The sequence below is a fragment of the Amblyomma mixtum genome, chromosome 5, assembly GCF_055824585.1.
Source record: "Amblyomma mixtum isolate Tamu chromosome 5, ASM5582458v1, whole genome shotgun sequence".
Lineage (NCBI taxonomy): Eukaryota > Metazoa > Arthropoda > Arachnida > Ixodida > Ixodidae > Amblyomma > Amblyomma mixtum.
In genome coordinates, this window is record NC_143016.1 from 27503092 (window position 1) to 27525299 (window position 22208).

At 43.3% G+C, this 22208-nt stretch overlaps 1 protein-coding gene and 1 long non-coding RNA gene across 4 annotated transcripts; one reads left to right on the forward strand and one right to left on the reverse strand.

Annotated features, from left to right (window-relative positions):
- Nucleotides 1-1986: 1986 nt before the first annotated feature.
- Nucleotides 1987-21278, forward strand: mus201 (rad2 superfamily protein mus201). Of its 3 annotated transcripts, none has more exons than XM_089543693.1 (12): nucleotides 1987-2574; nucleotides 2967-3142; nucleotides 3761-3930; nucleotides 4925-5090; nucleotides 6183-6399; nucleotides 7927-8768; nucleotides 9672-9773; nucleotides 10719-10932; nucleotides 11427-11574; nucleotides 13468-13652; nucleotides 14441-14535; nucleotides 19982-21278. In XM_089543693.1, exons 1-12 carry the CDS (start codon nucleotides 2487-2489, stop codon nucleotides 20135-20137), a joined length of 2559 nt encoding a protein of 852 aa, XP_089399819.1. In that variant the 5' UTR covers nucleotides 1987-2486; the 3' UTR covers nucleotides 20138-21278. The 3 variants fall into 3 exon arrangements, with proteins under 3 accessions (XP_089399819.1, XP_089399818.1, XP_089399820.1); XM_089543692.1 differs by having other exon boundaries at nucleotides 1988-2574; nucleotides 6183-6408; XM_089543694.1 differs by lacking the exons at nucleotides 1987-2574; nucleotides 3761-3930 and having other exon boundaries at nucleotides 2974-3142; nucleotides 6183-6408.
- On the reverse strand, nucleotides 13663-21054 carry LOC149341595 (uncharacterized). Its single transcript, XR_016282942.1, has 2 exons — nucleotides 19971-21054; nucleotides 13663-14505 (listed from the first exon to the last, which is right to left on the reverse strand). It is a non-coding gene; the product is annotated as an uncharacterized LOC149341595 (long non-coding RNA).
- Nucleotides 21279-22208: the final 930 nt, after the last annotated feature.

The window sequence follows — 22208 nt, forward strand, 5'->3', positions numbered from 1 at the left end:
ATGCTCATACTTATATGCCCTCTGTTAAGGGTGTACCAGAGATGTCTGTGAGGAATGGTTAATGAGCAAAGTTGTCGCATCAAATTTTGGCACACTTTATGCAATTTAGAGCAGGCACAATCCAAGGGAGTCAGCTGAAAATTCCTATTAGTTGAACGCCATTATCATCCACAGTTATAAAGGTCTAAACTAAAGAGCAAAAAGCTTTCAACTGGAACCAGCGGATACCAGTTCAGAACCAGTAATCCACCGGTTGGGACCCACTGAAATCCACTGGATGTCCCTGCGAAATCTTGAAAGGACATGCAGATATCCCCCGGAAGTGCGGAGAAACTCCCGCGGACATCCTTTGCATATCTTTGTGGCCACATTTTCTGCATCCAAGGGAGGTCCATAGGAAGTCCCGGAGGATTTGGTCAATTACCACTATATTTCTCTGGGAATTTTTATGAACGCGAAAGAAAAAACTTGCTCAACCAATGTAAAAAATATTCGCAAGCCTAATTTATTTTCTGCGATAAAGGCTTGAAGAAAGAAATTACTACAGCTGATTACAATGGTGCAGTTGCTTGGCCCAGTGCTGATATTTTAGCGGGTGACATCTGCACAGCGTCGCATGCTGTCACGGCAAACATCTCTAACAGCAAGCACATACAAAACCGAGATCAGGCTGCAGAAATGCTACAAATCAGAAGTCATTCAGCCCCAATATATTGAGCATATATCCACTGGTCAAAGAATTTCCAAGAGCTTATCTACTTCAAACCTACCATCCTTTTGGAGCCAGTGGTTCTTGCACATTAAGCAACATTATTTCATTCAGTTACGAATCTGTGCTGACACAAACAAGAAATGAAAATGAGGGGGCCATGTTGCAGATATCTTCAAATAGAAAAAAATATAGGTGCTCACTTTTCCATCTTTGTCGCAAACATTATGCAAACGTAATGAGACATGATTCAAGTAAATGTCCTTAATATCACCCGAATGGGATATCCACTGGGTAACGTGTGACGATATTTAAAACGAGGACATGCCATGGACATCCCTTGCAAGTACTCAGAGGTATTGGGATATTGGCTATGATTCGGATATCCCTGGGACTTGGTGTTGACACTGGGGGCCAGCATGCCTCGGCTGGAACAAGTTGTTTTAGTACAAAACAGCAAGTTTTATGGCTGAGATCACTTGTCCCAATAAAAAAACCAGCAAGGTTCCTGTTTAGACCAACTGAAACCAGCAAATACCAGCAGATGCCCACCACCTGAACATCGAGAGAACAAACTCCGCAGAACTGCGCATGCGCGCCCAGAGAGTAGGTGGAAAGGAGGACCTGAACATCGAGAGAACAAACTCCGCAGAACTGCGCATGCGCGCCCAGAGAGTAGGTGGTATGCCCACCCAGGTAGCACCGAACATTAGAATAATGCTGTAAAAATGTTATGTAAGTTGCAGTAATGATACATGTTGCATTGTAAAGCTACATTAACATTGAAAATTAACATATAACGTTGTAAGTTATACAGAAAATGTTAGATTAACGTCTTCTGAAGGTTACTATCATGATAGAGCCATAACTATGACAGAACATACAAATACTATATTTCGAGCACTGATTTCCAGAACTTTCCTACTGTTCTTACAGTAAGGTGTTTTTTATTTAGCTGTACTTTGCAACCACAGCTCATGGACAGTACTCGCCGTAGAATGCATGCACAGCCCAATTATTTTACAAGAAAACTTTGGTTATTACCCATTCAAAACTATCATTCATATAAGTTTCCAACGTTATTCTGTAACATTACAAAAAAGTTAGAAGAAAAAGGACATTAAGCAAGTCGAAAGAACATTCGACCGAAACAAAAAATCCCTAGTTCCCTAGTTGGGCAAGTCACGACATGTTCTGCGTCCGGAAGCGCAAGAGCCGCTGAGCGGCTGCGAGTGCAGCCAATGGGCTCCCTCCCTCCCTCTTGCTACCCTTGCCCATCAAACGATATTCGAGTGCTGCGTAAAGACGGCAGCTTCGGAGCAGCTTCGCTGACCCCGTGGCATTGCGTGGACAAGCTTCATACAATCTACGAACGAGCGGAATGACTGTAACATAAAAGACAGACTCCCTGATTGGCCGCTGGCGGCGTCTAGAGCAATTTTTCTTCACGAGATTCTCTTTTGCACTATGGCCTCCATTACCTCCAAGGGGGTATCTGTCCATGGCGATTAAGCATATGGCGCCGATCTATGGCGTCTGCTCTTATGAGTTGGTTATATTAACTATCTGTGTGTGCCGGCGCACTTCGCATGAGTTCACCTGGGAATATGTCGCATTGCCTCATCGTGTTGTATAGCGCATCAAGCTTAAAATGTCTTGATCTTGTTCGGAGAAATGAAACTTTTGTTTAGATCGCCACCACAGCGTCAGTATTTTTGACTTCGGACTGGGCCCAAAAAACTGCTGATCAGCGCAGCGTCTTATTCGGCGGCAGACAATGGGTGTTCACGGCCTGTGGCAGGTGCTGGAGCCGGCAGGGAAGCCGATTGCCCTAGAAACGCTCGAGAACAAAGTTCTTGCTGTCGGTATCCTTTGGTTTTCGTGTGCTCACTTTCGAGTCCAAGCATGTGCATGCCAACAGTGTTGAAGCGCTGATTTTGACTAGAAATATTAGGCAAAACGCAGAAAGCGAGCTGAATGATAGCGTTTAGCTTGATGACTGCATTTTTGTTGTCTTGTATACTTCCCCCGTGAGCCGGATGGTGCGTGTTTGACCATATATGTTGACACGTCCAAATACTGGTTTAGTGACGTACTGATGTCAGTAATGTGTCCAGTACTCGTGTACTGTTGTTTTCTCTTCTACGTCCCCGTGTGTTCGTTCCGCCTGAACGATTGTTGTTTCAGCCGCGGATCAGTGCTGATAATTAATAAATAAGCATGCATTTTTCTTGACGAATCACGCTTGCCACCGTAGACGTGAGCCTGTGGCTGCACCAAGCTGTCAAAGGATTCCGCGATGCACAGGGAAGCCCCATGGCCAATGCGCATCTGCTGGGTTTACTCCAGCGTGTTTGCAAGCTCCTCTTTTACGGAGTGAAGCCCGTCTTCGTCTTTGATGGCGGCGTGCCACAGCTCAAGAAGCAGACATTGGTAAGAGCAGTGCACTCTGAAAAGAAAACCGAAACCTTCGAGGAATCTTTGGAAAGCTACCAGTAAGCTCCAGGGCAGAAGTTAATATACCAGCTAATTCATGCTTCCATTTGGATGGAGGCGAAATTCTAAAAGCTCATAGTTTAGTTTATTGGGGTTTAATGTCCCAAAGCAACTCAGGCTATGAGGGACGCTCATGTACTGTGCAATGTCAGTGCACGTTAAAGAATCCCAGGTGGTACAAATTTACGGAGCCCTTCACTATGGTGTCCCTCATAGCCTGAGTTGATTTGGGGTGTTAAACACACACAAACAATAAACCTTCCTTTTTCCAGTTTTTTCCTCCAGTTATGTTGACATTCTGTGGACTCGCGTGAAGATTATACATTATTTTTTTGTGGTCTGTTTTTTTATGCCTATTGCAATGTGCAGCTGGGATTGTTAATTAGATATGTGCTGGTTGCACCTTTGGTTAGCTGCGGAACAGTGGTGCAAAATGAACGTGGTTGTGAGGCAAGAAGAGCAGCTGGAGTGAATTGCCCTGCTGTGGATACACAGTGGCTATTAATCACAGTGGAGAAGTTGAGAAAATGCTAAAGCCTAAGCGAAATCATGCAGGCTGCCCGCCAAGAAAGACGCACAGTGGCACAGGAGAGTGCCCAGCGTAAGGCGCGGTTGCTGCTTCTGAAGGCTCGACATCGGGGCTCTAAGCGACCAGCTCCAAAGGCTCCCGTGGATGACTTGTATGTCCTGCCACCTCTGCCAGAGCACTGGAACAAGTTGTACAAGTAGGTCACTTGGTTTTTTTCCTTGTTGTACACAGGTACAACAAGGAAAAATGCAGCAGAAGTGCCCATGTGCTGTGCGATGTCAGTGTTCATTAACGAACTGCAGGCGGTCGAAATCAGTCCGAAGCCCTCCATTGCAGCACCTCTCACAGCCACAGTGTGCACCTTTGGACGTTAAACCCCAAATAACAATAATATACTAGTACCGATAACTGCACTTCCTTGTTGCTGTTTTGCTTATGCGCTTATAACCGTAGTTTTATTGGTAGAAGCTTTCATCATCATTTATTACCCTTTATGCAGTTTAATTTCGATGGAGGAAAAAACAGGGGGGGGATACTTAAGCTCTGCTTTATGGGTACGATGCAGTAGCGTTAATGAGTTAATGCCCAAATATGCAGAATAGGTCATTCTCTACTTTACATTCATAGGTCGCTAGCAGTCCTCATACCACTCCTGGTTAAGTGGTGCAGCGGTTAAGCAATGCGCTGCTGCCCTGCGATGGCAGGTGTTGCCATCGATGGGTCTTGTGAGACCCAGGTTGCTATGCACAGCCAACCTCTTGCGACCAATCATTATTAACTGCCACCTGCCACGGCAGGACAGTTTGCTCATAATTCAATGAGCAGGTTGTGATGATGTCACAAGGTCATGTGACCTAGGCGGTCCACCCTGCCGTCTTAAGTTGCTTCTCCGGGGATTTTTCATAGATTTTTTGCTCACGACCGGTGATGCCGATAACTGCTTTTCTGCAACACGGGACCGTTAACACTGTCGTGTTAAAATGCAAACACGCCTATGTATTGAGATCCTAGTGCGCATTACTGAACCCCAAGTGATTGAAATTAATATGCAGTTCTCTGCTACAGCATGCCTCATACCCCACAGTGTTGCTTTTGGACTGTGGTCGTTTGCATTTGTGCTAATACTGCTTGACTGCTGTTTCATATTCATCAGTTTCCTCACCCTTAGTGAATCTATCATTGCAACTCAGGGTAGAAGATGATGACTGGCTGTCAGGAGGAGAAGCAATGTGGGAGTTGGCATCACTGGACTGTGACTCGGAAGAATTTGCTGCCCTGCCAGCCGAGACCCGCCATCGAGCACTGCTTGCCATGCAGCACTACCATCGCTGGGGCCCTTCAAAGAAGGCACCCAAAGTAAGGCATCAGTGCAGTATTAGTATACAACTTTAGGACTCTGCCATTGAGTTTTGTCGGAGCATACCTAGAGCGGTTTAGCAATAGGAAGTGCACTTTCTTTTTAATTGCTTCTGTACACATGGACCAGGTGCCACTAACCCTAGTGATACCGTCGCGGTGGCTCAGTGGTTATGGTGCTCGGCTGCTGACCCGAAAGACGCGGGTTCGATCCCGGCAGCGGCGGTTGAATTTCTTTGGAGGAGAAATTCTAGAGGCCCGTGTGCTGTGCCATGTCAGTGCACGTTAAAGAACCCCAGGTGGTCGAAATTTCCGGAGCCCTCCACTACGGCGTCTCTCATAGCCTCAGTCGCTTTGGGACGTTAAACCCCATAAACCAAACTTCTAAGTTGGTCTTGGCGCATGATAGCCTTAGATGCTTATGCACCAGTAAACCTAACAAAACACAACACAACGCTTCTGAGTAGGTATAGCTGAGCTGCTGCTGATGATGATAAAGGTGCACCTGAACCTTTGTCTCATCTCTTCCATGTCCTATTCCTTTGCACAGATATTTCCCATCGGATGTTGTAGAAGCTAGCACCCCCTTTAAACATGATTGATGCTGTGGCTTCTTTTGTATGCTTCTCGTCCTCAGCCGGTTTTGCGCTGTGGTGTTATTTGTTATCACAACACTTGCTGGTTTTACAAGGTGCCAGAGCTTGAAATTATTAAGATTTCAAGAAGTCGAAGCTTAAGTGCGACAGAAACTTTGCGGGTGCAAAGGGAAAAAGCACACAGGGAAAAAGCTTGACTGGTTGTCAGTGGCTTGCGTTTTAAACAGCCACGCAAAGAAGACGGGGAGAAGGAAGTATGGAGAGACAAATGCTCTGGAATTGAAAGCTGTGACTTGGTGGTGGTTGTGTACTTGCCCTAGTCTTCTTTGTGCTGCCATTAGAATAATAGCTTGGCTTTCAGTTATTTGCAGTTGTCTTTATGTGTTACCTGCTTGCTGCCATCTCTTTCACCATTTCATTTGTACAGTGAGAGAAAAAGTACATCATCTTTGCTTCACTTCATGCTTAACGTGTGGCCTGTTTCTGTTGCGCCCAGAACTCGGAGGCATTCTCGGCCTACCAGCTGCAGGGTCTCCTGCGCAAGCGCACTCTGCAGCAGCGTGCTGAGGAGGCCCGACAAGAAATGAGACCCGAGCTATTTCTCTGGGGCGAAGAGGCCCAAGTGAGCCGTGTGGCTTCGCAGCCCAACACTCACCAGGTGGTGCTAAACACAAGCTCTAGCAAGCATCTCCTGCCATCAGAAAGCCAGGAAGGTGAAGCAGGTATGCCTTGTAACTAGAATTCATAGCTGTGATTGAATCAGAACTGAGAATGCTGAAAGAAGCACTCTGAATTCACTTTCAGACATTAAGTTTTACCTTAAAAAAAAAAAAACAGTGCAACCAAGGGCAGCAAAGATGACAAGCTAATCTGTGCTTAGTGATTGGTTGGTTATTGCTCTCACATGTTGGCAGTGTAAAGGGTAACTGCTGGTATTCTTGCTGCCTCAAGAGAGCATGCTGTGGAAAATTTCTGAGGCACAGAGTGCATTAAAAATAAGAAATTAACTCTCTTTCAGGCTACGGTTTCTGGCGAGGAAGTGTTTTTTCAATTTTTTTTTTCTAACTTGCCTTGAGAGTGCCTCACGGCAAGTTAGGCACTCTCAAGCCACCGGAGCCACCGTGGATCAGGGTCCCTTTGAAAGTTATTGAAAGGACACGTGAAACAGTTTTACTTGATGAAGTTTTTTTTTCTTGTTGACTCTATGGGCAACCTAGAAGATTTGTCATATTGGTTATCTTGTCTGGGAAAATGATAGGTGTAACGTTAAGAGACAGGAAGAGGGCAGACAGGAAAAAAAAACAGTGCAACCAAGGGCAGCAAAGATGACAAGCTAATCTGTGCTTAGTGATTGGTTGGTTATTGCTCTCACATGTTGGCAGTGTAAAGGGTCAGGGAACAAATGCGGGTTAATGACATCCTAGTTGAAATCAAGAGGAAGAAATGGGCTTGGACAGGGCATGTAATGCGAAGGAAAGATAATCGATGATCCTTAAGAATAACGGACCGGATTCCAAGAGGAAAAAAAAAAATCTTTGCTCTCTATCATTCAGGAGAGCATGAATTTTGTCTGTGAAGAAGTGTAACGCTATCCATAAGCATTACTGCTGCTGTTAGATAGGTAGTGAATTAGTTTGTGTGGTTTCGTTGTACTTTCATTGACTTGAAAGCTGAGCTGCGCTAGGTGTGTGCATGAAATGGGAAGCAAAACAATGAAGCTTTGGGAATGGCACAAAGGGCGGTGAGGACATCTCAGGTTATATGCATAAGTGATGCTTTTTTGTCACCGCGTTTCTCTTCAAGCGCTGCTTACCATAGCAAGCATAACATGACTGTTGGCAAAGTGAAGCAAGCCGAGACCAAGCTCTCACAGAGCCTTACCTAAACGCTGCCTGTGACTGGAATCATTAGTTTGTCAGTACCTTGCAGTGAAAAAGAGCAATAATTGCGCAGAGCATAAAATACATGAGTAGAACGGATGTTTTTTCTACTCTAATTGGGAGCCATATAATATGAACTTCTGCTGTTGGATAGGCTGTAATCTTTTTTATGTGTGCACACTTTTATATGGCATCTAATTCTTTTTTGTATGCTGAATACTGCCCCTGGAGGCATAAAAACATATAATATATAGGAACAGGTTTGCTAGTTTTCTTACACCCACACAACATAAGGTGCTACTCACTCATGAAGCAAATTAAAAAAAATTAAATTTGAATTTTCCTCTTGATTTTTTCCAGGGGAAAGCCAAATCAGAGACTGGAAGACAGCCAGCCCACAGGAGAAGAAAGAGCAGAGCAATAATGCAAGCCAAGCATCAAACCCAGGCCCATCCTTGTCAGTTCATGATCCAGCTGTTTTGAAGTGGTTGTCTGAAGAATGCTCTCCAGACAAGGCTACAGACAAGAATTTTGCTACAAACAGTGGTTCTGCACTTGCTCAGGGCATTAAATCGTCCATCGAAACCGTTCATCCTCAAGTAAAGAGAGTGGTTGATTTCACAAGTGAATCAGCTGAAACAGAAGAAAAGGTCTCTGATCTCAGAGATGAGGTTGATACTTCTGTAAAGCTGACCTGTGAGCGTACCAAGCCAACTGTACTGGAACCAGCAAAGGTGCACGTGGCTGTAACCAAGGGGTTGGAAAAAATTACAAATGGCACAAGCACTAACTCAGTGCTGCCGACACTGCCTACAGATTTATCAGTTTCAACTAAGCCTGACTCAAGAAATGAAGAGTGTCTAGTGACATCAACAGAACCGTCACTGCAGTCAGGCGAGAAAGACAAGAGCCAAGATAAATTGCAAGAGCCGATCGAACAGGAGGACAGTGATGCAGCGTCTGATAAGTCAGGGTCACAGGATAGAGGAGCGGATTCCTCTGGTATTGTTGAGGGATCAGAGGCTTCATTGAAGGATGCATGCGACGTAGTGGGACTCTCGGATGAGGAAGAGGAAGAAAAAGATGAAGAGTTGCTTGCTGCCATTCAAGCTTCTTTGTTGGAGCAAAATAAAAAAGAAGCTGATCAAGAACCCACTCCTAGCAGTAGCAGCTTCTGGAAGCCGCCTAGGACTGAAGAGGAGGTGAGGAGGATTTGTCATGCTTTCAGAAGCTTTAGTAGAGGAATGAAAAAAAACTGCACATGCTGTATATCAACGTTATCACTGCTAATAATAATTTCTTTGTTACACCAATGGACAGACTACAAATTTCGGCCTGCCGAAGCAAAAATGACATTATATAATTGCTTAGCTAGATTACATAACATAGCCTAATACACGTTACTTTATGTGCTGCACTTCCTTCCTGGGATGTGCTTCTGTTCCCAGTATTCTGATCATGTATTAAGTCTGAATTCATGTATTACATTTCAGGGATGAAATATATGCCAATTTCACCAAAATAGAGCTTTGTTTAAAGAGAACATAGCCTGAAGGCCAAACATACTCATGGTGACTTTGCGGGAAAGAAGTTGAATTGCCATGCTTTGAAAAATTTTCGCAGAATTAGCACTCGGAACATGATAATGCGACATACTTTGCAGATGGGAGTATCTTTCTTTGTTTTTTTTAGATCTGATTTATGATTAATGGAATGCAGTGCACAAAAAGCATGAACCTAATGGAAAAGAAGCTTCACGTGGTGTTGCCACACGGCTGACCAAGTTGTGGCGGGCAAATTCATAATGTCGTGTCGCGCTTGACATCACGAATTCGAGTGCTGCAGAAGAAAATAAAATAGAGGTTCCAAGGGTAAGGAAACACCTTTCTGTGCCAAACAGTAGGTAGATAACAGCAGCAGGCCCTACATTTAACTGCGCTGAAAGGAAGGAAATGCTAGGGAGTTAAATTTGTAGTGCCTTCAAGCATTTGTGTACTTATAATGTTAAATACATTTCCATGTACCATATGCATGCATACCTGCCATTACATGGTGAAGAACTTAAAGTTTTTCTTTATATGCGTGTCACCTTGTGATGAATGCAGAAACGTGAGCTTCAAATGAGAGAACAGGACCTGGAGCAAGAAGCTGCCCGCCAGCAGCGCCATGCAGCCAGTCTCAACGATGTGCTTGTGAAGGAGTGTCAGGTGCGTAGATTTAAACCACCCTATGAATCATTTTTAATGGATAGTATTGTTTGTTGTTTAATAGGAGAGTATGTTTACAAGTGCATTGTCAAAGAAGAAAAAGATATTGAGTATGTACCATGCCATGTGGCTAGCCGAGCATCATATTATTTGCACATGCTGTATTTGGTGTGGCCTTGTAGTTTGCAGAAACCTAGTGGTACCCAAAGGAGGGGAAATACCTCACCGATATAAAAATAGCAGCTCTGAATCCCGTTTCAGTCCGTGACTCCCAGATTCTCATCTGTAATATTATTGTTGGTTGTATATCCCTTTCAGGCGCCATTTTTTGTTTTCACTGAAATCAATTATTTTTTTACCTAAGTAGTATATTCAGGCCTCAAGAAAGGGAATTTGTTAGTTTTCGAACGTGAAAGACCAGCAGGTCAGTTCTTACAACGATGTGGAGAATTCCGTACAAAGTGTCAGATTTGTTAGAAATAATAACATAGAAATGTTCTCTTGTGTTAGGTAAGTACCCTAGGGATCGTGGAATCGCTTTGTGTTTGGAAGATTCACATTACGCTCGAAATTGAGCAAAAACAATCAATGTTTTCACTCGCAGCAAAATCTGTCTGCACAAAAACGGCGGACAAAGTGCTACCTAGCTCACTGTTGAGTGAAATATTATCTACTGCATTTGCTACATGGTACAAAAAAGCAACTTATTTGCAACAAGAAGGGTACTCAATTATACTGAATTAATGAAATCACTGTGAAGTGCTCCAGTTTCTCAGAAAAAGCTGTAAGTTTGCCGCTTACACAATTGTGTACAAAGCGCCTGAAAGGGATATGACGCAATTAATTGCTATAATAAACCGAAAGTGAAAAAAAAAAAAAAGAAAACTCGACTTGCGGCCCCTTTAACAGATTTTTCATTGATATATGTGTGGTGTCTTGGTGCAGGAGCTTCTTGCGCTGCTGGGCCAGCCGTACGTGGTGAGCCCAGGAGAGGCGGAGGCCCAGTGCGCCTGGTTGGAGCAGCAGGGGCTCAGTCAGGGAGTCGTGACGGACGACAGCGATGCCTGGCTCTTTGGTGCACAGTGCGTTTACAGGCACCTCTTCCGCCCTGATCGACGGCCCACACGCTTCCTGCTCAAGGATCTGGCTTCACAGTTCGGTTCGTGTGATGCTCCTGAAGTGATGCTCTGTGGTCTTTCTTGTAGCTAGGTGACCTGTATCTAAGTCGCCTTTTTAAAAATTGTCATGAGATGACCCGTAAATTATTATGTATTGCAAGTTTCAAGTAATTGTAAACTAGTCCTGCACTTCGCTGCACTTAGTGCATTCACAGTGAAGTGGATTGTATTTTGCTTTGAATGTGTATGGTGATGGCACTGATGAAAGAGGTAAATGCAAAGGTAACAACGCTGCCCAGGTGCTGTGAAAATATTCTGATTTGCAAAGTCCTTTACCAACCTCTTTTGTTTGCTCTGTTACTTTGTTACCCATCACACAAATTTTTCATCGATAGGGGAGGGCTCAGCAAAATGCGAATTGTGCAAATTGCTGGAAAGTTCAAGGTGCAGATACCTAGATTTGCGCTTGAGGTCCACTAGTGTAGATTTGACAGCCTGTTAAATAACTGTGGGATGCGGAAACATTTTTCACCAGGCCTTGACCGTCAAAAGCTGGTGGCGTTTGCCCTGCTGTGTGGGAGTGACTACACAACAGGTGTCAACGGTGTGGGTCCTGTGACTGCCATGGAGGTGCTCAGCGAGTTCAAAGGAGATGATGCCATTTCACTCCTCGAACAGTTTCGGTCAGTTCTGTCTACTCTCTTTATGTCTCAGCAACCAAACACTCCTGTGTGGTGCTTAAACTAGACATTCTTCAGTAGTTACTGTAAATGAAATGAGTACTTGCACTGTAACATTTTTGATTGGTTGGCACATTTGCTACTGGCACCAGACAAAAAAGAAGCCTGGCTGTGAGGCTCATGTTTATTCTGAAATGTGCATGAACTCAGAAAGACACAGACCAGTGTCTGCTATCAACTTGACAGTGTGTGCTGGTTTCTGTTTTCTTTCATGTCTTCAACCCTTTAACAGCTGAATTAATTCCTGCAAAAGATACTGGAATTGTCACATTTTTAGGCAGTTTTTGGTGAAAATGACTGTTGTCAGGTTTAAAATGCTCTAAAGGCTTGAAATGCGTTTTTTTCATGCACAACTATCACCCTGTAGTGTTGAGAATTGCAAGAAGTGTAATTGCCAACCCTAACTCATCTTTGGAGGTTGGAGCAATGAACATCAGGCCGAACAAGTGTAACTCGCGATATTGGCACAATCTCCCATGACGAGTACACTTCGGAGTTGGTGGTTAAGGGGTTAAATCTCTCATATGAACATATTCCAACACACCCAACTTTCTGTCTAGCTGCTGTGTAGTGCACATCGAAGTTGCTGGCAGCTCTTGCCAGAAAACCCATATCTTGTTCTGTGAGACAATGTGACTGTACTACATCTATTCATTCTATGCACACTCCAGGTGTTGACGGATGCCTGAAGATGTCCAGTTCCTTGTTTTTTTTTGTTTTTTTTTTCTTTTCGAAAGGCAGCATGTAGGCACACACGCATGCATAACTGTGTCCTATGCTGTCTAAAATCTCTTCATTCAGTGGTTGGGAGGAAAAAGATGCCCAGGCTTAGCTTGGTTAAGCCAAGAATGCGTTGCATATTGCACGGTCTTTTTGCGCGAGGTATTGCTTGGCGGCACTCGATTTTCTCAGCAGCTTTTCCTCCGTGACGTATGGATGGATGGATAGGAGCGCCCCCTTTGAAACAGGGCGGTGGCAACCACCACCATGCTCAGCTGTTCTTTTTTCTTTTTTTATTTTTTTCTTTTCTTTTTTTTCCCCCCTGTTTACTGTGTTTGCAATTCTCACCAAGAATCGCCATCATTTTTACCTACGGTTTTTCCTCCGGCTGTCGTAACGTCACGTCACGTGGTTTGGTGGCTGCCCGGCCGCGCCCAAGGGCTGAACTGAGTGATTGCAATATGCTACGCATAAAAACCAATTTTCAGCCTACCCTGCAGCCGGCACTAGAGTGAAGCATGCAGTGGCTAGAAAGCACATCACAGATCTACATCCATTCAGTTTATTCAACGCCTGTTCATTACAAGTCATGGCTGTCTTTCTCATTGTTGCATACAAGGTCTTGTATTTCTCCTTCGACATTCACTACATATCCTGTGAGCAAAATTAGCTCTTTTGAATGCATGCTGCTGGTTAACTTGGAATCAAGAGGTTTAAGCACAGATTTGTAGTTCTTATAGTGGTGCATGGTTTTCCCTGTCATTTGTTCTGCTGACTGTGATGTACTGTGCTAGAGAGCTGTGAAACTTGCTGATACGTGGAGTGGTTGCTTCTACCTAAGTGCATTGAATGCTTTGAAAACTGAGCACCTAGTACATCAATTCTATACTGTATGACAGTTGAGATTGTTGATGTGGTTTGTACCTCTTATAGCATTAAAGCTGTGTAGCAAAATACAGCATGGTTTGGTGCACTTTGCTCTTTTGGTGTGCCAGAGATGCAGCTCGGGCCTCCATGGGGAAAAGCTATCTAGCTGCATGTATGCGCTAGCTTGCTGCAATCTTATGTGGTGTGTGGAGACAAGCTCAACTGGCATTGTATGCATCATTCCAACAGCACATGGCTACAGAAGGCCAAAGAAGAAAAAGCGCTGCCGGGCAGCAAGACACGTTCGCACCTGGTGCGCGTCTCCCTGGAGGCAGGGTTCCCCAGTAGCCGAGTGGTGCAAGCCTACCTCGATCCAACTGTGGACGAGTCGCGCGAAACCTTCTCCTGGGGCACCCCAGACCTGGATGCACTGCGCACATATCCTTTGCAACTGTCACATGCCTCACAGCTGAGGCTGTGTGACAGGAAGTCTCAAATTTATTTTACTTTTCATGAAAATAATGTACAGGCGAGGTCTGCTTCTTTTCCATCAAAATGCGTGGACTTTTCCACCTGACTTCCTAAAGTCAAGAGAAGAAACGGCAGTATTTGTGCCACTGTACTGCACATAGTACATAGTGACATACGTTGGAGTAACTGCGCTTGCTAAAAGTAACACTGACAAGGATATAATTTTGGTGTAATTTTGGAAACTTACACTGAAGAGAGGTGAAGTGCCGCAGCTGCATATGCTTTGATCTTATATGAGCTCCTGTTAATTAGTTTTAAGAAACAGAGTTTTTGTTGGTGACTTCGCTACCCTGACTTCTGTGCAGAACTGTGCAGATGTAACTGGAAGGCAGAGTCGAGCTGCACTTTAAGCTGCATTGCAGAGTTGTTGATTTTCATGCTTTACTGCTGGCTTGATGTATCTATGTGCTGAGAGCATGCGAAACCTCATAATGACACATTACTTTCATTTATGAAGAGAACCTTGATGGTTTTAGGTTATCAGCAGACTGCGTTGCCCGAGTACTTGGCGTAGCGCGGCAAGCTACTTGTCTGTCACATGCACAAAGACAAGTTTGCTTGTGCAGTCGTTGTTTAGTCGGATATATCGCACCAAAAGCATTGCTAGGTGCACATTAAGACCAAAGAGTTAGATCTTTCATGAGGCAAAGACGTAGGTATGGTGACTGGCTTTTTCTTAACTGCACATGGTGCACGTATGCATACCAGAAACTTGGCTGGAGCCGTGAAAAGCTGGATGATCTCTTGCTGCCAGTGCTGAAAAGAATGGGCATCAAACAAAAACAGGCAAGCTTTCAACTTTTATATTTATTTATTTTATTTATTTATTTCGAATACCCTCAGGGCCCGGGTCGGGCGTTACAGAGGGGAGTGGAATACTCAACATAATTAAGATAAAAGCACAGGCACATATATATATATATATATACATATATATACACATATATATAGGGGTGTCAAAAACAGTGCAAAAATAGTAAGGAACACCAGAAGGTAACAATAAACATCCAAGAATTCAATACAAGTACTACAAGTAAGGAACACCAAAATATAACTGTAGAACACAATACAAGTAGTAATACGGGGGTAAAAAATAAATAAACAGTGCGTAACGATTAATCAGGAACACCAAAATGAGCTTTTAAGGCATTTTTGAACAATGTAACATCAGTAATAGACACAAGATCTTCGGGAAGGTGGTTCCACTCTGTTATTGAGCGCGGGAGAAATGAATTATGAAAGGTATTCGTGTGGCATGCGAAAGATCCAATTTTATGACGATGGTCCACGCGATGTGACACATAAGAGGGCCGGTGGAGTAAAAGATTGTGAAGTGTGTCGTGGTAGTATATTTTATGGAGCAAACAAAGTCGCTGTATCTGGCGTCTCAAGGAGAGTGGAGGTAGGTGTAATGTGTTTTTCATGTTAGTTGTGCTGGCAGTACGATGATAATTACTGAGAATGTAGCGAGCAGACCGATTCTGAAGAGCTTCGATGGTTGTTACCAGATGATCAAGGCCGGGATCCCATACAGAAGCAGCATACTCAAGCTTTGGACGGATAAGTGTTTTATAAAATTGTAATTTAAGAGATGAAGAAATGTTCGCAAAATTACGTTTCAGATAGCCTAGAGATCTGTTAGCGTTGCTAGTTATATAGTTGATGTGCTGTTCCCATGATAATTTGGATGAAAATAAGACGCCCAAGTATTTGTAAGATGTTACCTGTTCAAGCGGGGAATCCTGAAGAATATAAGAAGAAACATTAGAGTTAATTCGAGATACATGCATTAAGTTACACTTGTTAGAGTTAAGAGTCATTAACCAATCCTGACACCATGCAGTTACTGCGTTAAGGTCTGATTGCAGAATCTTTTCGTCATTAGGATTGGTTATTTCACGATAAATTACACAGTCATCTGCGAAAAGGCCAGCGCGAGATTGAATTTTGGTGGGTAAGTCATTTATGTAAATTAGAAAGAGCAAGGGAGCAAGAACGGAGCCTTGTGGCACGCCGGAATCAACGGGGACATAATTGGAGTCGATTTCGTTAATCGTTACGTATTGGGAGCGATTAGTAAGAAAACTTCTCAACCATGCAAAAACGTTGGGATCCAGGTTAAGTTGATGTAATTTAAAGAGGAGTAGAGTGTGTGATACCTTGTCAAAAGCCTTAGAAAAGTCTAAAAATATGCAGTTGACAACACCGCCGTGGTCGAGGACGCTGTGAAGAAAGTGAGTGAAAGATGCCAGCTGCGTTTCACATGAATAATATTTTCTGAAGCCATGTTGGGAACTATGAAAAAAAGATTGAGAATCAAGATGGGTAGCGATTTGGGATGATATGATATGCTCAAGAATTTTGCATGGAACACATGTCAAAGATATGGGGCGATAGTTTTTAACATCATGCTTGTCACCATTTTTATGTGTGGGAACCACCTTCCCTACCGCCCAATCATCAGGAACCAAGCCGGTGGATAAAGATTGGTCGAAAAGTTTTGTTAAGATGATAGATGAATAAAATTTGGTGTTTTTAAGGAATTTTGACGTGATACCATCAGGACCAGAAGCAGAAGAGAGCTTCAGGCAATCAATAATCTTTTCGACACCAGCTGGATTAACTGTGATGGGAGGCATTGGCGATAGCGGAGGTATGTCGAACAGAGGTTTAGGGACGTCTGCATGACTAGAGAACGATGCTGCAAAAAAATCGTTGAATGTAGAGGCACATTGTTCATCTGTTAACGGTAGACCATCACTGGAGTTAATAATCATCCTATCGCTTTCAGGGCCTTTTACTGTTCGCCAGAACTGTCGAGGATTTGAACGTAGCAGATTGGGGAGGGTGTGTTGAAAGAAATAGCGTTTGGATTCCCGTAAAGCGCGACTGTAACTAGCATTCGCGGTGCGATAGGCTTGCCATCGCTCTGATAGTTTTGAGGTTTTAGCTAGGCGGTATAAACGCTTCTTTTTATTGGCTAGTCTTCCGAGAGCTTTATTATACCATGGTGATTTGGTGCACTTAATTACTCGTATGGGGATGTGCTTGTTGATGAGCTCGGCTGTTTTGGTTTTGTACAAGTCCCAGTTTAATTGTAGGCTGCGACGTTCAAAATTTCTCAAAAATTCGTCACAAAAAGAAGATAATGCACGATTAATTTCGTCGTAATTTCCTCGGCTGTAATTCCTAACAATCTTCATTTTTTTTCCTGCTCGGGGGGCAGGGAATCCGAGCGTAAATTCAAGGAGTGAGTGGTCGCTAAGTCCTGGAAGAATGCTGAGGTTTGAAATTGATTCAGGGCATGTAGTTAAGATAAGGTCAAGAGTGTTTTCAGAATGACTAGTGCATCTTGTAGGCAGTGTGACGATTTGAGAAAAATGGAACGTTGAGCACAAGTTAATAAAAGATTTAGATTCTGAATCAGTAGGAAGACTACTGGGGCCATCCACGCCCCAGGAGATATTAGGGTAATTAAAATCACCCAAAAGAAAAATAGGAGAACCAGGATACCGAACACAGATTAGATTAATGACATCGTGTAGGTTGTTAATGAATTCGAGGTCTCTGGGTGGTGGACGATAACATACACCGACTGTGATCTTCCTGCCTTTTATGTTTAATAAAACCCACGTTATTTCTAGATTGCTTGTCACATGTATTGCGCATGAGGATATGTTATGGTCTACGGCAATTAGTACTCCGCCACCTGGCCTGCAATTTCTATCATTACGGTAAAAGTTGTAGCGTTTGTTACATTCTAAAATTTCATGGTCGCGTATTTTGCTTGAGAGCCATGTTTCTGTTAGTACTACTACGTGGGCTGCACAAGAATCAATAAATGAACTTAACTGTTCACGTTTTTTCAGGACACTTCGAATATTAGTATACACAACAGAAAGCTCATTAAAAGGTCCACGACCCCTCTGAGACCGCTAAGGTGATAAACTAGAAGGTTGGATGACGCCACTGGGAGAAGGGCTAGAGGATAGCGCAAGCTCAGCGACAGGTTTCTGGGTGGTCACAGCCTTGTTTAGTTGAGATTCAATGACGGTTTTCGTGGTAGGGTTGTAGGTGTAGCACTTCCCGTTCATGTGGAGCCTTTTATACTTCAACTGGTATGACGTGCTGCGAGTCTTGGCAAATTGTAAAAGCGTTTTTCTAGCTAGCCTAGTTGAGGGACAGAAGTCTTCGCCGACAGAAACCTTGTTCTTTTTTATCGTGTCTCGATTGGACAGAATTAGATTCTTAGTCTTGGAATGAACAAACTTGGCGATAATGGGCCTGCAAGAATTCTCTCCGGCACGTCCGAGCCGATGTGCACGCTCAATGTCATCGGAGCTTAAAGAAGAAAAGGCTGGTAATTCGGAGAGTACTGAAATTAACTTTTGTTCAGCGTCCGATGGGCTTTCTTGGGGCACTTCAGGTATGTTATAGAAGATTAGATTATTGCGCCTGGATCTATCTTCGGCGTCATCTAGGCGTGCGTGTAAGTTAGCACATTCCTGCTGGAGGGTTTCAATATTTTCTTGTGTCGCCAGCATATCAGTTTGCAGAGTGTCGATAACAGACACCTTTTCTTCCAGGCATGTTAGCCGGTCGACAACTTCTGTCAGTTTTTGACCTAAGCTATCTTGCTTATTGCTAATTTCAGTAACTGAAGCTTGAAGTAGCTCTTGGCTGTTTTGCACCGCGACAGTTCTTGAGTGTACGTCGCGAAGCAGCTTTGATATTTCTTCTAGATCCATGCTTTGTGTATTAGCCCTCGTACCAGGGCCAGGGCCAGGATTTAGTTCAACATCACCAGCAATAAGTAATAACACTTTCACGACATCAGCACACTCAGATATCACAGAAATAAGCACTTCTGGGCTCGGAAACAGCAAAAGGCAACGATCTCCGGTTTTCTTGCTATAGAGAGACGGATAGCAACTGACCTGCACAATGAAGAAACGGTTGGCATAAGTAGTCCGCATCGCCGTGCTGTCTCCGAGCCCACTGAAGGGTCCCTGTGGCGACATTTGTATGAATGCTGCAATGTTTGTACTTTAATTAAGAGAGCAGTGTGAAAAAAGAATGCTTTGAATTCAGAGTGCTGTTCTATAGTACACTGACTTTTTACTATTTTTATTTTATGAACAAAGCATGTTTACTTCAGGTTCTTTGTACGAAAGCAACTATCACTCAGTATTTGCGGACAGTGCATTGAATATACATGCATAAAGCTTCTGCATGTGTGTGACAACTACTATGAAGTCAGCTACTCATTTGCAGTACCTTGATTAAAATTGAAAGAAGTCTCGTCATAGCATTACGCTGTGCTTACTAGTATAAAGGATGAGAAGGCCTTGTACTGAAGCTAGCTTGGTGCAGTCATGTATAGAAAACTGTGCTGGGGATGTTCGGGACTCCCACTTATTTTTTGTATGTTTTCACATGAGGCTTACGTGCGCATTGAACACACAGAACACACACATACTTGTAAACAGCAGTGCACACGTGAATATCAGGATATCAGGATGAAAGACGAGATGAATGTGTTCACAAGCACTGAATGATTGTTGAACAAGTGCTGAGGCCTAAGAGTACATGTTAAGCAAGTTCATTTCTAGTGCAGTGGCCCCTTCCTTTCCATGTGCTGCACTCTGGATTGCATTCGTCTCTTCTTCTATCTGTGTGTCCACATGAATAATACGTGTACTGCTTATTACCAAGTACTAAACCAACTAGCCTGGCAATATGTGTCAGGTAACAACAAACATGCACTGTTGAAATTAATTGTGAAATTTTCAAATTAAATATCACTAAGGTGTAGTCATTTAGTTTTAATTTCTTGCACTACTTATGTTTTTTCTTTCTGCCTTTGTGTACTGTGTAGCTCCCAGACTGTGGTGATATTTTTCACTGCAGTTTTTTTTATTTTCTTTATTATGATATGCCAATCCTGTGCAGTCTTGTTATAGTCATACAGGACCATACCTGCATTACAGTTGCTCAGCATTTTGCCAGCATTTTGCAAAGTGAGAAGCAGCATAAGCTGCAAGTGCAAAATACTTCTGCATAAAACGGCATGAGCGGAACAATAATTTTGTTGGTTATCCGAGATGATCACATCAGTGCAAGGAAAAAAATTTTTTTCTTACTTTGGCATAGCTTGTAGTTGCGAAAAGTATGGCAGCCCGAGTCTGTACATCCAGATAATATTATTACATGCTTCTCACCGTCCTTGCAGACCCGTATGGACCAATATTTGGAAGCGTGTCAGGCGCCGCCCAAACCCAAGTTGTTCCCAAGCAAGCGACTCACAAAGGCTGTGGACAAGTTGGCCCCTGCAAAAAGGGCAAAGATCCAAGAACCACAGCTTTCTGAGGACAGTGACTCAAGTTAACACCTAAATGTAGGGCGACGTCCACTCAGCACAAGGAACTTGTTACTTCCTGCGTGCATACTGTGCAAACAGCATCAGCACTCTTTTTCGACTGCTACAATAACCGTCATTACAGTCAGGCATATTTGGTGGCTAAAGTACTAAATATGTGCAGCACCAGTTCTCACAGCCAGTGGCTTAGCTAGAAATAATTTTTTCTGTGGCGACATCAGTGCTGAAGGTTTGGGAGTGGCTGTTTCAGAGAGAATGGCTTTGTGGTGCTAAAAAGTGAGCCCAGGCTGTTCGGGGTAGGGGTCATGGTGAGTCAGAACTGTTGAATTTGTCCATATAATCTCCATCCTTGTCAAATGGTATTCACATGGAATGAATGAATTCTCACTGCTAGCTGAGTGTATGTTTTGCTCGAGAAGTAAGAATAGTCCCCATCACTGTCCCCGGAACTGCCACTGGCAGTTCCTTTCAGATATGGCACTTGGCCTCGGCTTTTGTGGCAGAAGGGGAGTTTTGCAGGTACCCATGTCGCGATTGTCCTTGCCCTGAAACATATGCCTATGTGAAAACTCTCTTTATCCTCACCCCAATCCTCTCTGCTGCATCTGGCATATTTAAAATTGCATCAGCTAACTGCCAGATTTGTAGCATGCCTTGAAGCATGCAAGCACAGTTGAACAGATGTCATTCCGGTGCAAACATATTAACATTGTTAATGATTTTGATATGTGTGGAAGTGTGATAGGTGTGCATGCTTATCATGAACATTAAGAAATAACGATCAGTGTTGTTAGTCTCAGACTATCTTTTATGCTGGCTTAGAAGCTGAAATTATGAAGTGCCACGTACAAAACTGAGCATAAACGTTCATTTCTTGCTTGGAGTTTTCATGGATGATGCAAGACTTGCAATGAACTGTTGCTGTAAAGGAACCTAAAAATGCTAAAAATGTTGCTGTAAAATGAACCTAATGCATTTTGCATGAAACAATTGCCGTATGGTACCAAGAAAATTGAATTTTTTTGTGAATGGTTTATGAGGTACCACAGCAAGGTTGTCAACATTTCTTCCCATGGTGCCATTCTGCATTGCCTGGTGATATTTATAGCATAATAAACAGACAGCTGACTCTTGGCGAAACTGGAGGAAATATTGTTCCATTACTTTCTTACTTTTAATGCATTCTGTGCCTCACGAATTTTCCACAGAAAGCATATTAAGAGAGCTGGATGCTTGTGTTTTACTTATTTTGATGCACAATAGTGGAACTTCTTGAGTAATAAAAACAAATACTAAACCATGAAAGCACTGTGTAAAAAAGTTTTTGTTTGATGAGCTGCATTGTAATGTACTTGTTGACGAAGGGGGATTTAATACAAAGTGCGAAGACAGACAGGGCCACGCAAGCTGGGGCAGAAAAGTGACAGATTCCACACAGCACGAGCCCTACTTCGTCGTCGTCAGCTATGCGCCACCTGGCAATGCTAGGTGGCAGTATTAAGAAGCAAACTTGTTTAAACAGGAGTTTAAAAGCCAGCCATAATTCTTCAATTCACTAGCATCTCTTATAAGGTCTAAAACTGCACACTAACCTTTAAGGCTTTGTCAAGCATAGAAAATTTGTCGTGGATCTTTGTTTTGGACATTTATACTGGCAACTTTGCAAGGGGTGTTGGACCAAACGTTCCTTTGCCAAACAAAAACCATCGGCAGCTCAACAGACCATGTCGCAAACCTCAAAAAGCTAGTAAGCATGCGCCACATCAAGGCCGTCCACTCGGTAAAAGGACTGGTACATTTGAAGGGCTTAGTGTGTCTACTCATGTATTAAATTCGGCACTGAAACGGTGAATTGTGCAAAGCAAAAAGACTCCTCATTAAGGGGAATGTGCTTGAGAAAACTCGAGACAAATGCTTACAATTCGTTGCTGTACATCAATGGCAGTAACCCTTCATGGGTGTATGGAAAGCGTGGTGTGGCTATATTGTGCAAGCAAAAAGTCACTCCCACTGCTTTTCTAGTATCTGACACACTTTTTGATGACACTGAACTCGCATGTTTCTGCTACCATTTTTTCGA

Coding starts and splice junctions, on each gene's coding strand:
- mus201 (XM_089543692.1), top strand. CDS start 2,487: ATGGGTGTTCACGGCCTGTGGCAGGTGCTGGAGCCGGCAGGGAAGCCG. Junction 8,769..9,671: donor CGCCTAGGACTGAAGAGGAG/GTGAGGAGGATT, acceptor TGATGAATGCAG/AAACGTGAGCTTCAAATGAG. Junction 11,575..13,467: donor TCACTCCTCGAACAGTTTCG/GTCAGTTCTGTC, acceptor TCATTCCAACAG/CACATGGCTACAGAAGGCCA.